Source organism: Pleurodeles waltl, chromosome 9 (assembly GCF_031143425.1).
Source record: "Pleurodeles waltl isolate 20211129_DDA chromosome 9, aPleWal1.hap1.20221129, whole genome shotgun sequence".
NCBI lineage: Eukaryota > Metazoa > Chordata > Amphibia > Caudata > Salamandridae > Pleurodeles > Pleurodeles waltl.
Genome location: NC_090448.1, coordinates 940520989 through 940539737, shown reverse-complemented (window position 1 = coordinate 940539737; position 18749 = coordinate 940520989). Strand labels below are relative to the sequence as shown.

General features: G+C 43.7%; 1 protein-coding gene across 5 annotated transcripts in view; it reads right to left on the bottom strand.

Moving 5' to 3' along the window:
* Positions 1–18749, bottom strand: part of WDR25 (WD repeat domain 25) — a 648317-nt gene that overhangs the window by 586502 nt on the left and 43066 nt on the right. For all 5 annotated transcript variants that reach the window (XM_069208330.1, XM_069208331.1, XM_069208329.1 and 2 more), the window contains exon 2: positions 16867–17657. In XM_069208330.1, coding sequence (XP_069064431.1) covers positions 16867–17589 — 723 coding nt within the window. In that variant the 5' untranslated portion in view covers positions 17590–17657. The remainder of the gene's footprint in view (positions 1–16866; positions 17658–18749) is intronic.

Genomic DNA, 18749 nt, shown 5'->3' with positions numbered 1-18749 from the left:
TAGCAATTGTAAATGGCCCCTAGAAAACTTGGGCAACACAGTGGCAACTTTCTAAAATTCCTTTCACTCAAAACTCACATTAAGTTCGACTTGAAAATAAAGTTGGGTTTAATTCAACAATTTGTTTGATGCCTTCAAGTACCAACTGATCAACATCTATGGCTTCCTTGCCGTGAACACAGGCCTTTTCCCACTCTGCTCCTTTCCTGCCCTCATGGAAGGCTTCACTGAGATGTCACCCTTCAGCAACCAGTCATTAACGACTCTGCCTTCAGATCCAGCCTGCTATTTTACCCAGCTGAGAACTTTAAGTCAGGAGGTAACTCTTTCACCTGTACCAAAGTGGTCCTCGTATCCAGCCCACAGTCCTTTGTGGTTGGCCTTAAACCATACCTTTGCCCTGGCCTCATGCAAACAACTGCCGACAGTTGGCGCTTTTCCCTTTTAAGGCACTATTTTTCCATAAAAATTAAAAAATTCATAAAGGTCTGTGCAATTTTTTCAATAGAAAGGCTATCCGCCATAGCCCACAACAGGGTTTATAAATTCAACAGGATATGTCTCACATTCATAACACAAATGAAGCATTCTCAGATTTTGTGAGGAGATCCAATGATTATGTCCTAAGCCCTCAGGCGATCACCTATTTGTAATTTATCTTGACCACAAAGATGAGCCCGTGATCAATCATCATAAGGATCCAATTTGAACAAAATTGTAGTCTCCATCTTTGAGGCCTTTAAAGACAATATTGACATGTGGTGTGGTTTGTCAAGATGGCTAACAGAAATTTTAGAGTGGAGCTCCGCTGGGCCTGGCCATAATCCTGCAATATCTGATATCATAGAGGCACACAAAGGCATTGGCTAACTCCTTGATTAGACAGAAGACAGAATGTACCCATTATCGGTGTTCATGTCTATAGGTGAGCACTCCAGGGTTGGCAGCCTCCCCAAGATGGCAGGCAAAACATCTAGCATGGCCCCAGCTGAGTAGAGCAGTGAAGCGGAAGCGAAGCACAGCTTGATTCCCACAGAGGTTGGTGGGTCATCAGGTGGGCCTGCGCAGCCCTGACTGATAGCAGAGTGGTTGCAGCAAGGAGTGACCATGAGCCTGGGATGCAGAGTGTACACCAGATAGCTGACTGCCCGATGCTAACGGTTGGTGTCTGGCTTCTGCTCCACCATGGGACTCTTGCAGGCTGGAGGCACCGGCAACAGGTTTTCCCTTCGTGACACCTGGAGACCCAATACGGCTGTAGAGATCGTGAGGCAGTGAGATACACATCACCATCTGGACTCCCCTATGGCACAGATCGCTGGTGAAGAAGGCATGAGCTAGAATGGTCTGGAAGTGACAGTGACAGTGAATGATGGGGTGGGCTGCTATACAGCGCAGGACCTATACACTCAAGGGTGAAAACCGTGTACAGTTTGGAAAGGAGAAACACGTGACAAGTTCTTGGAAGAGGTGAGAAGAAGGTGTGCAGAGATCGTGGAAGCACACAGAAATGGGGAGAAATGCAGCAGCCTTGCTGACAGCAGTGATTGAAAGTCAGAGGTGATTACTGACTGCCTCCCCTGTTTCTCACATTTACCTGTGTGGACAGCTGTAACCATAGAACAAATTAAAGCTACACAGCAGACCAGAATTGATCTGTACAAGGGGAACGAACTGAGCTAATATAGCTCAGGGAAAAGAGAAGCCCCACACAATGATACTCAGTCACTGGATGCCATGGGTGTATAGATACTGGCAGCTGTAGAGCACTCACGACTTGCGCTGGAGTATTAAATACACACAATAAAGGTGCACCTTCTGCGTACTGGTCTCTGCAAAGTGAGTGACCGATCACTGACAACAGAGCAATCTGTGCAAACTCTTTAAACTGACGTGAAGGACTTACAGACAACTTACAGTTAGTTTCCTATGAGATTTAACACACTACCTGAATGCCAGATTGGAGGGTGCAGGGGGAGATCCCTCTGCAACAACCTTTCTGAGGGCAACTCTACTGAACAATTTGTGGGACTCTGGATCAAGTCTGTGCTAAAGCCTGAAGGACACTCTGCCTTTTTTGTCCTGGTGTGCGCTCACTAGGTGTTGATACCTGTACCCCATTCTGGGTCCTACTTTCACACAATCATAGCACATATTCTCAACTACAAGGACAGGGATGTGATCCTTCAACATCCACACAGAAACAGAGATCAAGGATCAAGTAATAAGAATCTTTCCTGATTACACACAATAGGTGGACGTCATCTGATGCTGTGAAACAAACGTTGCATGCTACTGGACTCAAATATAAGCTGTTGAACTTGGCTAAACTGTTAGTACATGATAGTAGATCACCTACAACATGGAGACCTGGGAATGGCTTGTGAGGAGTAATATTGAGAATAAAATGCTGAGGGTGTCTTTGCAGGCGGATCACTCATGGACCACTAGAAGAACTAGTCGGTAAGTATAAGACACTCCTAGGGCACCAGGGATCTCCCCTCGATCTGCCCAGATCATAGTGCAAGAGGATCGTACATTAGGATTTGAAGAAGCAACAGCACTGGAGCGGAAAGACAGTCTGGACTATAGTGACTCTTCACCTGCCGGATCCACATCAAGAGAACTAATCTGAGGAACTGAGGGCACACACAACCTGGACCCGGACTAATCATATACTTGTATGCATAACAGAAGACTTTGTGTGCTTAAGGCCCGCTATCGAGCTCCCTGGACTGAAACCAGAAACTGGGCTGAATAGCCTTACGGCAGGTAATGTAAATGTATGTACATTATGACTTGACTGCCTATTAATACTTAGTCCTTAACTGATTAGACAGCTGAGGCCTCCAAGAACACAAAATGACTCTACGGCCAGGTTAGAGACATGACCCCCACTCTTTCTTTCTCCTACTACCCCTCCTCTACTTTTATATTACCTTTTTTGTTTTTCTGTACCCATTTTCCATTTCTTAGGTCAGGGCAGTTGGAGGTTTTGACTCCCTAATGGGTGGAAACAGCTAGTAGGGGCTGGCCAAGAGCACTCTTTGGGTTGTGGCCTTCCACGAGCAAGGATGGCAGCGTAGGTGTTGATCATTACACATTTTCACCACCATGGCAGCTTGTGTTGCTACTGCCTACGTGCATGCTGAGAATGGTTTCCCAGAGCTCATTTTTTTCTGGTTGTTTTGTAATTTCCTGAGTTTCACCAGATGGGAAAACACAAGCAATGTTGGTTTAGTCTTTACCTGTGGGAAGGGTGGGCTAGGGTTTCTATGTTTCCTTTATTGGACAGAAAGATTATACTGCAACCATTACTGCATTAAGATTGGTGTCATTAGTCACCCACCAGTCCCTTCCTACTGTCCCTTTGACATCTGGTTTGACATGATCTTGTTCATATTTGGTGACCAGCAAGGCCACCACCTTACTTTCATATGACACTAATGCCAGGAACAGTTAGGCCATCTCGAATGTGAGGGGGTTGAATGATTATGTTAAGAAATATAGAGTACACATGTCAGAAAACATACTATCCAAATACTTTTATTGCAAGAAACACACCTGACTGATACATAGGCAGAGAAGATGCAAAAACATGGAAAGGGCAAATGTATTCCTCCATATATTCCTCCTAAGATAGGGGAGTGTCAAAATGGATGACACCAGGGGTCCATTTTTCACATCGCTATACCGAAGCCAATGTCGATGGCCATTACGTACTTGTTTATGGGGTTAATTTACGGAGCAAGTGACACATGCGTATTAAAGCCATTTGCTGACAATTGCACACATAGCTGACTGAACCTAGTGCTGGTGACTAAAAATATAGCTGCCATGGTGGAAGCTGCTGCTTACCAATATCGATTTCTCTCTGATCATGTGCAGCTGATCATTGACTATATTTTCACATGGACGGTCCCCGTTGGTTCCCCTGTGGTGACTCCTCCCTGAGGCACCGCACTACAGAACACAATCTTCTGCACTGAAATAAAATAAGTCATAGAATGGTTCTTAAGCATGATCTTGGGCTCCACAGACCCAACAGCTAACAAATGGGAAGACTTTAATGTACAGGGGAGTGTCTTAGCAAGAAGGTGGGAATACAGCACCAACTAAGATTAGATATTATTAGCCAGGAACAAAGGGTGTCCCGCCTACATCACAGGGAGCCGTCGGACCCTGATGCCAGGACACAAGTGTCACAAGTTGAAAAACTGCTAGTTGACCTAGACAGTCTCCCTCTGAAAGAGCACATCTAAAAATTGCACAGGGAGGTGAAACAAGTTGGGGGTACTTTTGGTTTGAATGCAGAGTAGGAAAAAGACACACCCATAGATTTAGTCACTACACAAGTCAGATGGGGCAATGGAATCTAATGAAAAGGCGCATTCTACATCTACCTTAATGCTACTTGGAACAGGTGTACAGGTAACTGCAGGGGATGGCCACAGAGCGACTACCGAGGTAAGAGGGAGAGGAGCTGGAAGTTCTGGAGGCTGACATTACATGGGAGGAACGTGTGGAAGCCCTTAAACAGTTACCATGTTTTAAGTCTCCAGGGCAGGGATCCGTGAGGGAGGCGGTAATAGTTAATGCAGCCGAAACCTAGACCTCACCAGGGCAGGGTCTTACCGACCCCTCTCTATGAATGACACTGGCCAATGTACTGGCTAATATGCTGGGACGAGTAATAAGCTAGAGGACCAGTGTGGTTTTATACCAGGTCGAAGTACAATGCTGAACATTTAAAGGCTTATTCATGCCTTACACTCAACACAATGTATAGAGGAGGCGGGTACATTAGTATCACTAGATAGTGAGAGAGCCTTCAGCACTGTAAGCTGGGATTACACGTTTGAGGAATTTGTGGTAGATGGGTTATAGACCCACATTTATGGGTTGGGGTTGCCTCTTGTGAAAAGCTCACTGCCAAGGTATGACTGGATAATACTTTATTGCCTAGTTGGCGAGTTGCCTTATTGGCAAGTTGAAAGGGGTACCTGTCAAGGTTGCCCCTTTTCACCTTTATTAGTCACACTAGGAATGGAACCACTACTGATATATCTGTGTACGGTCTTGGGGGACTATGGGATTCTAGTTGGTGATACAATCGAAACAGTATTAAATATGATGATGATTCCCGATCTATGTTAGGGCCCCCCACCGCTCTTTACCTATGTTGTTCATTGCGCAGGACAAGTTTGGAAACACTCTTGGTTTGACAGTGAACAGAAACAAGACGGTGGTGTTTCGCTGGGCACTCTGGTTGGGACTGACCCGGACAGGTTGTTGTTAATGAATTAGCAGTGGACATTGGATTACTAAGATATTGTGGAGTGCAGATCACAGATTCACCGCAACAGCAATAGGACTCCAAAATGGGTGGGATTCTACAGGAGCTGCATAAATACACTGATTTCTGGAAACCGCTCCCACTTTCCCCTGTTGGCCACATGGCACAGGCAAAGGGGATTTTCTGCTGTGCTGCCTCTATCACATGCAGATCTCACCATGTGAACCCCCCTGGTCACCATTCAAAGTAAACAGATGCATTCCTGACCTTCTTGGTATGGGCAGATAAAAGATCCAAGGCAATATTAAATGTGCTTCAAGTAGATCACTGGTAGGGAGGCCACGGGTTCCCAGACCTGGAAGTTAATTATCTGGCTGTGTAGGTACAGCAAGCTGCGCGGTGGTGTGACACAGAGGACCACTGGGGAAAGCGTTTACTGAGGGGCAGCTGGAGGGGGAACCACTGCCTACCACGCTGATGAGTGCCAGAGCAATACCCAAGCATTGTATGTTCATAATCAAGCACGTTAACATAGCAGGACAATACTGAAGCGTCCTCCCTTCTTCAGGTCCCTGAAAATATGGTGGCTGCAGCCATTTCAAAATATATGTAATGAAATGTCACTGGCTCCAAGGAAGGGTGGTGCCTGTGATACACTACATCACCTGTATCCTGTGGAGACATTTCTGACATTTGAGGAGGCCCAGACTAGCTCCAGGGCCAGGACACTTCTTACATTATGCCAAGATAGCAAACATCTTCAGGGAGTTCTCCAGCATCCCCGACAATCGCTGTCTTAGACATGCTGCTTCAACTAGGGCATTGCGCCTATGCCGTATCGCATTTACACTGCAGGCTGAAAAAAGATAGGCATAAACAGTCCATCATAGCTTGGAGGGTGTAGGATGCAGAGCTGGAAATACCACAGACAGACACAGGATAGGTTTAAACTATATCCAGCAATGCTAGATGCAAGTTAGCTTTAACCATGTCTACGGTATATATTTGGCCCTGACTACATAGGATTTTTCCACCTAAGCCCCTGGCACGTCCTCAGTTTCAAACGGGGTGTTTAGATTTTTTTTTACATATGACTTAGAGCTGCGACCACTGTATGAACACTGGCAGAGGGTGGTTGACAAGCTATAACTCATTGCAGAGCTTCTGACAGAACTAAGAATTTGGCACTGCCTTCTGAATGGTGCGGCCAAAACGCTGCATTGCTATTCATTGGATCTGTCCGCAGCCTCCTAAATTGACAACCTGGGAGAAGGAATGGGAGACCTCAAAAGAAATTTGCACTAAAAGGGTTCGAACAAACAAGAAAGTGGGAGACGATTTGTATGGCTGATGTGAACGGATCACTAAGTGAACAGCAGGCGGGGAGATGTTGTGGATTATCAACAAAGTGACAATGATGACACCACATACATGGCTTTCCTGTTCTCATGGCTGTGTACCTGTGATTAGTATTTTACCTATGTGATTTGTACTTGTAGTCTTAGACTGCACACTGTCGTTCCTATGTATCACTTTTGTTCTATGACAAATTCATAAATAAAGTTCTGAAACAAGACGATATTGACACCATGGGGAGCGACCCATCCTAACTCACTTGTAGCTGGGCGTTGGACTCATTGTAGCATACAACAACTCAGCCAGTGAACACATGTACGCTGTTTTTTAATCTAAATTTTATATACGCTTTACATTGAAAATAAAAGCTGGTAAAAATAATACTTTGCACGTCTCCAAAGAAAAGGGTAAGAAAAATACAATAAAAATCCCTCTATAATTTATATAAAACAATAGAGGAAACTTTTATAAGCAAATCGACATCAAAATTTGGACAGAGGGAACCTGAGATCTAATTTTTCAAAGTTGTAACTGTTTCTAGTATCAAAGCAGTAACCATGGGCATTCTGATCACACTAGAACGGGTGTTTGAAATTATGTCTCTAGTTGGCCGAGGTATGCACCCTGTCCTAGTAAGGACCACAATCCTAGTCTGGGTAAATTAGTTAAACACCATAAATTAACCTACCTAGGGTAGCTTGGAACAGAGCAGGCAGGCTTATTTTAGGAGGCATTATGTAAAATATGTGTGCAACACTTAAAACAGTAAAGCAATGAAAAACCACACAAAAATAATCTACACCACGTTTGAAAAATAAAGCTTAATTTAATGAACAAAACAAGACAACAACAAAAATCCAATAAGTAGAAATCGAGAAATGAAATTTTAAAGAATATCTGCAAATGTAGTGCTTAAGAGCTTAAAGCGTCAACAAGAGCCAATTCTTTGCGCTAGACTGGGGTAAAGTCAAGAAATCAGGCTGACTGGGATGAAGCCGGGCATGGTACAGGGACCAACCTTGTCCCACTGAAAGAGTACCTTGTATGGAGGGTTGTGCCGACGTTGAAGATCCGATGTAGGGAGAAGGGCGATGCTGCAAAGGCAATGTGTTGGTTCCAATCCACTCGGTCAGAGATGCATTGTTGTCGAGCCACACGTCGTCGATCCTCGAGCAGTGGTGCGGCCGCAAGCCCTTTGCAATGGAGGCAATACGTTGTTTTGCCACACAGACAGTGATAAGAAGGCGATGCCACAGGGCTGATGGCGATGCGTCGATCCTGAGCCACGCAATTGGTGTTGCAATAGCCTCATCCTCAGAGGCGATGCGTCTGCATCGGGGCAAGATGCAGCAGTTTCGACATGCACAGTGATGCCAATGCGTGGATTCTGCTGGATCAGCACAGGGAAACCCACTCCCAAATGGCCCAGGACTGGATTGGCACCATTTGACAGGACAGGACACACAGTTGGCAGAGTCCAGCAGCTGTAGCAGAGGTGAGTGATGTCTTTGATGTCCCGGAGACTTCAGAACAGGAGGCAAGCCAGCAATCGCTTGGGGTCACTTTGGTTCTGAGGATATAGATATGCAGGTCCAGTCCTTCTGACTCGCAGACAAGGAGGCCAGTAGGCAGCAGACCAGGCACAGCAAAGCAGGAGTCCAGCAAAGTCCAGTAGAGTTCCAGCAGAGTGACAGTCCTTTCAGGACCACAGCTGTCCTTCTTCCTGGCAGAATGTCCTTAGGTCCAGAAGTGTACTGATTTGGTAGGGTCAGAAGTCCAGTTCTTATACCAAGTGGTGCCTTTGAAGCAGGGAAGCCTTCAAAGAGAAGCATTTGAAGTGCACAAAGTTCCTGCCCTTCCTGCCCTGGCTCTAGACACACTACAGGGGTTATGCAGCTCTTTGTATGGGGACAGACACAGCCCTGCCAGGTGCAAATGTCAGCTCCTCCCTCCTATCCTGCCCAGGATGACCGATCAATATGTTAACCGCTCATCAGGATGTGGATGACCCTTCAAAAACACCTAAGCTCCCTTTGTGTGTGGATGTCTAGAGGGAATACACAAAGCCAAGCTATCATCTACTACAGACGTGTATTCAGAGACAGGAAGAAGGCACAAGATGATTTTAGATCAGAAAATGCCAACTTTACAAAATGACATTTTCAGAATTACAATTTAAAATCCAACTTCACCATAAGTTGATTTTAAATTGTGATTTCAGAGGCATCAAACCTGGGGGGGGTCCCATCTCTTCCCAATTGGAAATTATACTTATAAAATGTAATAACGCAATTCCAATATTAACCTATAGGAGAGATAGGCCTTGTAGCAGTCAAACAATAATTTAAGAGTGTTTCACTACCTGGCCATGTAAACAAACCTTAAAAGTACTTATCTAATCTTCTGAATACACGAAATCCTGCCCCTGGGGCTGTCCAGGTCCTACTTTAGCTGTGACCTTTATGTATTAAGAAGGAAGGTTTGGACCAGGCAAGAGGTTGACATGGCAGTTTAAAACTGCACACACAGGCTCTGCAATGGCAGGCCAGAGTCCTGTTTAAAGAGCTACTGAAATGGGTGGCACAACCAGTGCTGCAGGCCCACCAGAACCATTTAATTTACAGGCCTTGGGCACATGTAGTGCACTTTACTAGGGACTTATAAGTAAATTAAATATGCCAACCATGGATAGGCCAATTGTATCATGTTTTAGGAAAAAGAGCACATGCACTTTAACACTGTTCAGCAGTAGCACAGTGCTCAGAGTCATAACGCCAACAAAAATAAATTCAGCAAAAAAATGGAGGGAAAAGCCAAAAACCCTGGGGGTGATCCTGCAGAAAGGGCCAGGTCCAACACCGGGTCACAGTCAAGAGTAAAGGCTGACCTTGGTGGTGGTGGTGGTATAGGTTGGCTACAGGGACCACATTTGGTCTAGTAGAAAGTTCTACCTTCTAACAAAATGGAAGTATAAGATCCTCAATTAGGTAATGCAGCAGGCTGTGACTGTGATGGGTTCAACAAGGCAAGCTAGCCCTCGGACAAAGTCCTGGTGAAGCCAATGGCTTTTGGCAGGGAAGCGCAGAGCAGGAGAAATTTGAATTTCTCCCCAAGGAATGTTACCTGACAGATAGATACTTTTTGTGCCTTCCTCCAATGAGTAGTTCTACGTTTGGACTTAGAAACTTTTTTCAGGCAGGATCCTTTCAGTAGGGTAAACCAGCTAATTGAATCCAAACAGCAGTGCAACATCTGCGGCTACAGCTCAGCAGCGGTCCAGTGGTATCCTCTGGTGCATATGGCAAACATTCTTGAACAAAATTCCAGCTTTTAAGGTTAGGCGGGAGGAGTGCATTCTGACATTTACATCATGGCCCCAGGTCCTCAGGGATAATACTTGGGGATCTGGACTCAATCCACCGGAAGCCACCAGCAGGGTCCAGGACAAGTCCAGTTGGAACTGGTCAGCTGGGCTCTTCAGAAAGGTGAACTTCTTGCAACTTTTGTGTCACTGTAACTTAGCAGGAGGCTAGCCAACTAGCCCTTGGAGTCTACTCTTCTGTCCTGGGTTCAAGTTGAAGCAGGTATTAGCAGGTCCAGCACTTGAGGTTTCTCTCTATAAGTTACAGTAGGTAATGTCTTCTTTCGGAAGTCAGGGCTCAGCACGTCAGTCCTTCTTCTGTCTTCCTCAGGCCCAGCAGTGTTCTTAAGAAGGTATCCAAGGGTGCCACTTATATATTTCTGGCCGCAACTTGTGGTTGGGGGAAACTCCTTATCCAATAGGGAAAATGTCCCCATGAGCAGCTGTGTCACTTTGACCTCACTGCTAGAGGTTAGCAGAACTCGCAAGGTTTCACTCTGCGGAATTCCACAGAGTTACATACAAACTCAGTGAAGTTCAGTGGAGTTCCGCAAGTAGGAGGACATCAGTACACCACGTGGATTTTTAGCGCTGGGAGCTTGTTCTGCAGTGAGCTGATTTTGCTGCTGCTGATTTTCTATTAGAGCAGCAGCTTTTTCAACAGGAAAGGTTGCAACCACCCACGACCGCCTGCGTTGGGTAAATCTTGGCAGCTGTCTTTCTAGCAGCCAAAAATTGCGCTAGGAAAGCCAATTCTCGCATCAACTTACCATTGGTGAGTCGCATGCGAGAAAAAAATCTACCATGCGGCAGAGTGCAGAATTTAGCCGGAACTCTGTGTTACGTATGTAATGCACAGTAACTACAACTCTGCAACTCTGCCGGGGGAGTGGAATTTATCATCCACCCCTAATCACTTCCTGGGAATTTGGTTCTAAACGATCCCACAGTGCCCATAACTACCAAAATCCAGCATGTCAGAATGTTTCTTCCCCTGGCCAGAGCTTTGGTAACACCTCTGAGGTGTGGCTGGTGAAATGAGGTATTCCCCTAGTAAACCCATTCTGGTACAGGTCTTCCCCCTAATGATTTTGTGCTACTCTGGCTACTTGGGCATTGGCAGGGAAGGCTTTGTTGTCAGTTACATCTGCTTGTAACACGGAATGGCTCTTTGAAGCTTGTGCAGTTAGTAGGTGTGCCTTTCTGCATAAACAACCTGAAGTTTTTGGACTGACGCTGATGGTTTTTAAACTCCGAATGTGCAATGAGTCTGGCCAAACAGGCATCAGTGCCAGTGCTCTGACCTTCAAAACACATAAAGCACTTATTTTAACACCACATATGTGGCACAGCAAATGAGGACTCCCAGCCCGCTGACGTAAGAGGTAGAGAGTTTTTTAAACTGCTAACTCAACTTTGTCACTTAAAGTAACAGCAAAACACAAACCATCCTTTTAATATTTTTAAGTCACCCCTAAGGCAGGGCTCCTGAGCCCTAAAGGCAGGGTGCATTAGATTAAAAAGACTGACATGAGTTTATTAATTTTCTCATGTCCTGGCAGTAAAAACTCTGCATTGTTTTTTACTGGGGAAATGCTAGTAGCCACAATGGCGAGTACAGTTACACAGTGACAACTCAACAGTGTTAACTTCTGAATGGAACTACTAAATATGACATTTCAAGGTATTAAACAAATCGTTGCATTAAACAGACTGGATGCTCCAGTCGAATTTAATGTAACTTTAGCATAAAGGGCAACTTTAGAAAGTTGACACTTTGTTGCACAAAGATTTCCAATGGCTGTTTATGGTTGCATACAAGCTGATGTCCTCTAGACAGCCATCTGCTTTCCTAGGGGCAGTGGGCACGACTCATGAAGGAACACACAGAGACTGCTGTTGGAATTGGTATGATCTGCTCCTGGGAAGATGGCCAAACAGATGTGAGCCCAAAAGGTGGGCTTCTAATGGAAAGCTGTCTTTAAAGGGCAAATGGTAATAACACACGAGGGGCTGCCCTTTTGTTTTAGCAGACAGGCTGATATCATGGACATAGAGGGGTACACCATTGCTAAACCACTTCTTCTAGGGGCACGTAGCCACCAGGTAGCCACACCTCTGGAATGGGCTAGAGATTACCATACAACAACAGAAAGGTTCTGCAATGTTGGGAGTAGGCGGAATGGAACATTCTGGGCTAGCTAGATGGCACACTGTACGGGAAGTTGTTACTTTGTGGGAGGGGACCTGGTAGCCCATTGGCTAATAGCTGCCACATCCCCAAGGACAAGATCATGTTTGTACTGCAGTGATGACCAAAGGACTACCCTGCTGTTCCAGCAAAGTGAGGCTGCATCAAAGACAGGAATGCACCTGCTGCACCTCAGGCTAGCAAAGAAAGGACTGTTTCTGTGGTGTCCTGCTCAAAGAAAAGTCACCCCCAAATCCCAGAGAGCGAAGGTGACTCCAACAGGCCAATGGCTAACTTCCTGTCACAGCCACCGGGCCATAAAAGCTGAAGAAGTGTGCCTTGACATATTGGTAGTCAAGATCTTCTGACCTCCGCTGAACACCAAAGTGTAGCCTGGGAGACCAAGTCCTGACCTTCAACAGTTGCACCTGAGTCTGCTGGACCCGAGAGGATTGTAACAGTTTGATAGCCCTGCACAGGAGTTACTGCAAGTTAAGGGGAACCGCTGGTTTGGCTGTAACCGGAGACCAGTAGAGCAGTGGCATCTGGTTTTGTGCTGGACTACACCAGGTCTTCAGGAGACATCTACCTCAGAGGTCTTAGTTGCCTGAACATGCTTGTGAACAGAGAGGTGGCCACAGGAAGACCCCCGACACAGGCTCAGCATCCTTGAGCATCTTCAGCATCCTGTATCCTTTGCATCAGGACCACTTCATTGATCCCAATGGTGGTATGACCATAGAGCCTAGAACTGCACTGAAGACTGGTCTGTTGGAACTTTTTGGTCCCTGTGACTAGCTTCCTGCCATTGCAGGTCCCTTCAAGAGTGCTCTTATGGCTGTTTTCAACATACATGTTTTGGCTAACCCTAAACCGCGAGTTGCAGTACATTACATTGGTTTATTGTGCTAAGTAAAAAGCTGTGATTTATCGTTTCTCTGAAAATTCATCTCTTCAGAACCCTGTAAGGGATTTGTGCAGTTGAGGTGTCTATTTATTTTAAAGACAAAAACCTATGTTTATAAATTGGTGTCAGATTGTTATTGTGTTGCATTTTCTTCTTATTCAACTGTTTTGGTGCTTCTAAATGTGTGCACGTGTTCCTTTGAAAAAACCTGTCTGTTCTGAGTCACAGCAACCAAGGACGAAGCTAAGGTTTTGCAAGCTAACCTAACTGGACCTGATACAGAACTGCGCCTTTATTACTCAGAGATGTTGCACAACAACACAATATAATAAAGTTCTTTCCTCACAATGGGCACATTCATGCCATCCTGTAAGGGGGGGTCATACCTCCTCTCTTCCAAGGCCCTTTTGTTCCCTTTCCTGGGAGCCATTCCAGCAGTCTACCAGGTGGCAGTTAGGAATTAACTCTGCAAAGGCTATTATAGGATTTAGGCAGGTAAATGCCAACATTCTAAAAGTGGAATTTCTGAAAAAAATAGTAATTTAAAATCCGACTTGGCCATCAGACTGGATTTTAAATTCCTATTAATTTGATTCCTTGAACCATGATTCTAGCTATTCCCAAACGGAAGATGTCAATATAAGGTGTTATATTGTAACCCAGTGCTTTTCTATGGGAAAGCCAGTCTTGCCACTTTAAAATACAGCATTGAAGAGTTTTCACTACCAAGACACATATAACCTGGAAACACATGTCCACCTGTTTAATTGCCATGTGCACTGCCCTATGCTTTGCTGTGTCCCTTTAGTTGTGGCAGGATAGGTGCTGCAGTCCACCAGTGACATTTAACTTACAGGCCCAGGGTACACAGAGTACTGTATACTAGGGACTAATAGCTAAGTTAAATATGCCAATCAGGTATTAGCTAATTCTTCATATTCTTAGGGGTCAGAGCACATACCCCTAGCCTTGGGCACAAAGCCCCACTGGTCAGAATTAAGACACCAGCAATAAAATCCACCAAAATGTGTTGGGGGGGCACGCAAAAAGAGCATTTACTTACAGTGCTGTTCTGCCCTCCTAACATTATAACAAGACCAGGAATTGCGAAGCACTTTCATTTTCTCCTAGCCAGCAGACTTAGCTATATCTGCATTCAGACACTTATGGGGGCTTATCTCAACTATGTCAAATCTTCCTGGAATCTATTATTGAAGATAATTTTGCCATTCAACGGACCATTTGCCAAGTATCCCAACACTTTAAGCAGGCATCACTCTGCTGTATTTCCAAACATTTATCATAGGAGTATTAAGGCAGCCCAAATTATATTTTACAATCATGTTTTGCAGTTATTGTATGAGAACACTGTTGTGTGTATTTATTCTAGGAGTCTTCTGGTTTACAATTCAGCACATTGACTACATTTCGCGATCTCAGCTTTGGTAATTGAGGAATGCCTCCAAGGAGTAGTAAAATGTCAGAGCACTGAATATGGGTCTGTAATTTTTTAAATATCACAAGTGAAAATTACATCTTTCCCAAAATGCTCACCTTTCCCAATTGCCTGGTGTTATTAAGCTGTTCTACGCATTGCTCCATCAGCCATGTATTCTCCTTTCTCCCAAGATGGTTATCAGACTGTTTTTTAATAAAAAATATGCCTGTTTATCTGTGTCTCTGCATTTCTTCTGTGCAACTGAAAATGCTGGCCAAGCCATAAATAAACGTGCAGCCGGCCGTGCAATAAGGTCAGACTTATAAATGGGGTTGCCATCCTGTTGTAAACATTTTAATTGGTTTAGTAAAATATCATAAAATCAAAATAGACACAAGATAAACAAATCAAAGCAGCTAACGTGTTACATTTCATATTACCAACAATAAGCCAAAACGTAGTCCAGTGTAGCATTTGTCTAGGTCATTCTTTCTAGTCTGCATTTTGTGTAAAGTCCTGGTCCCAAGTACCAGTTTCCTTTGCGCAGCCACCAATAAATGTTCATTACATTTCTCTCCATTCTATCTGGTCATCTCTACCTTTATTACTCGTTCGCTGTCATGCCAGGTTCCTCCACTAGCAGCCAGCCATTCACTGGGGTCTTAATGTCATTTTTCACCCGCCTTCCTGCATTTTGCATCCAATGAACAACTATGCGCCTTTTCTTTCACTAAGAGCATACAGTGTTACAATTTTATATCACACCTTTCTTTTTTAGGGCGGGAAGGAGCACTAAAAGCATTGTTTTTAATTTAAGATCAATTGCTCTACTTACTTCACTCTGAAAGTGAAGACAATAATATATTATCAATGTGCAATGTCATACCATAAGGAAAAGTCTCTATTTCTGCAGAACATCTGGGGCATTCCCTGGTGGGTGTAGGATATATTTTACCCTCGATGATCTTAGGACCGAGATAGGCTCTTTGAAAGGATGTATAATGTGTACATCGGAAGTTAGCATTATATTTGTTAAATGTTAAGTATAAATTAACATTTACTGCCCGTCTTGTTCTTGCATTTGTTCCCTGAGCTCTCCCTACTGTCTTACTTTGTGTTCTATGTCAGTGCCAGGTCATCTCTCCAAAGGTCTGGCCCCAAATCGGTCTTGTGCCTAATCAAATGATACGAATGTATTTCCCTTGTGGAAATCTCCCAATTCAATGCGGCATTTAAGTCTACAAAACAAGAGGATGCCGAGATCTCACCATCAGCAGTGGTCAGGCGCGTTTTATTACTATTTTCCGTGTCCTGTGCCATATTTGGACTTTAAAAACTTTACAAAAACATAAACACTGTGAGACACCAGTTTTCCGTCTATATGCAAAAGTTACAACCCTTTTCAGTAAACTATTGCTACCAAAAGAGAACTTTCATATCATTGGTGTGTATTATTGTATGGCAAAAAAGAAAAATCAAAATGCAATTTTCAATAGGCCTAAATGCAAACAGCTTTCCTTTCTCAATACTCTTCCGTTTCTTCTTATTATATAACATTAATCCAAAATCATGTAATAAACTCTTTACAGCACTTTGCAATTTCTTATGTCTCCTCTTTAAATTACATATAATGCATGCATCAACTACGTACCTAACCAAACGATTCTGTTCCAGTAATCAATAATCCTCAGTCACGTTGTATTTTAAAAGTGCCATCTAATCTCCACAATTAAAAGTACGTACATTATGGTATTTTTATTAGTTCTTTTTTTATTTCTATTTTTCACACTAGGAACAACCACTTTTCAAGAACAATTCTGCAAGCATCTATTCGATTTAGCAGTTAGTATTAACACTCGAAGCTGACATGGTAACCTAAATCAACCATAGCATTTTGAAAGTACCACAATTGTGTATTATTAATACTCATTTAGTACAATAGTGCAACAAATTCAGTTGCAGACAAGGCTATAAATGCATGCTAAATAATCCTTTAAGTAGGCAACTCTTTACTTTTTCAGGTTTTGAGCAGCATGTCCGCAACAGAATTATATACTGGGTAAGGGGGTAGTTTCACTCCGTGCTTAGGGCTGTGGAAGGACAAATATACTGCAGTAGGAAGTAAAGTTAGAAATAACATGGCACTCAGGGCCGTTGACTGGATTCACCTTATCGACCAATGTTACTATCCCCTGTGCAAAATATTTATTGTCATTCAAGATTTTGTGGAATGTTCAAACAGCATGGTCACGTGATTACGGAAATTCTGGAAATAAATGACCAGATAGCAAACCTTAACAACTATGTGTCAAATTACCTTGAATGTTTTATCCATGGAAGCTGAAAGAAGCATATGGCTCTGATGCTGCACCGGACACCACTGCACGTTGTTCACAGGACCTTTGTGCTCAGGCAGCTGAAACACCAGATGTCTTGGAATCTCTGTTGATGTGTACGCAGTTTCCAAATAAGGCCTAATATACTCTGAAACTCGTGAGGTAACCGGAACTGCACAACCTAAATCTGCTTCAGATGTATTTGGGTCAACGGAAAACTGTTCTTTTTCCTGCGGTCTTACTTCCAAGTCAACCTGTGACTCTTGCCTCTGCCTTTTGGGAATGTAGGGCTTGATACTTGTGGAAGAAAAGCTATTGTTCTGGATAGTTCTCTTTTGAACAGTTGAACGTCCAGTTACAGAAACAGAGTCAGAGTCTGGGGTGAATTTGAATGCTGGATCATAGTTTTTACAAGACATGTTTGGCCGTAATTGACCAAAATTAGGTCTTGCGCATGGTACACGAGGATAAACATCCTTCGAAGACAAGTTGTCCTGTTTTGCTTTTTCAGTGACCCCTTCAAGGGTGCTACTCAGATAATAGTTGCCAGCATTCTCCCCAGGCAGTTCTTTCAATGAGGGGTTTGGATCCACTCCACTTGGAACACAAGGCTTACTACCATCCTGCATGGAAATACAGTGAATTTCAGAACTCACAGTCTCTGTTTCTGAATCAGAATCATCGTATGAAACTAACAAATTCATTTGTGATCCGTCCCAGGTGCACGATCTGGTCAGATGTGCTTTACAATCTTCTGCAAGTAGACCAGCACCTGCACGAATAAAGAACAATAATAACCATCCAGAATGAATTTTCCATTAACTGAATGCTACTTAATGGATGCTGAACAATACAAAATCTATTTCCTATTTAAACCTAACTAAAGTAATATACGTGCAACATCTCCAGCTTGAATTAATCCTTTCTAATCACAACAGTGTTCATAATCACTCCACTTACAGCCTGAAAAGCTCCACATAGCTGTCATTCATATATAAAACCCTGAGCTTTTTTAGGTTCTCAATCAGACAATCCTTGTTTTAGAGCTCCATCATTTACCACACCCTCTCTGTTCACTTTCCCATCCATTACCCCAACAGCTTTCACCCAATCTTCATTTTCTGTGCATTACAGAACGGTCTGGCCTCACTGGACACCTTGGTTGCTGCTGTCATCACTATCTGTGCATCTTCTTTCTCTCACTCTCCTGCCTTGCCAGCCTCTGTTGTGGTGTTGGTCTTCTTTTTCATCCTCAATGGATTCCTTCTCCTTCTGCAATTAATTTTCTGACTGTTTTGTCCTTTGAATTTCGTTTTGTTTCATTTTCAAAATGCCATCTGGTTTCTTTCTGGTTAGCTAAACATCTCCTAATCCGCAACTAGATTCTTCGATGACCTTAAACGTATACCGTCTTTGCTTCTAGCTACCACATCACTCTATTTTTTGTTGATTTTATCGCTCAACTCACTGATGACTCTGTTATGATTCTACTCTGCATTCTTACGGAGTAGCTTATATGTATTCCTCTGACCTCTTCCCCTGCTCTCATCCAGGGTTGCAGCTTGGATCTTATTTTCTTTCCTTCCACACTGAAGGCCTCTTCGTCTTTTATACAATGCCCTACTTCTGATAACATTCTCCTACATGCTACGTTTCTATTATTAATCCTCTGCCTGCCTCTGCTACGTTGTAGTGTTTCTTCATTAACAACAGAGGTATTAAAGGTAAGTGTTAGTTTTCAATATAGAAGAGTAGGCGACAGCATCCACTCAATACATTCAATGACTACCAAACTTACAAGGATAAACAATTCTAGAACAGAATGTAGAATTCAATACAAAGTGCATGCAAGGTGTGATGAGCG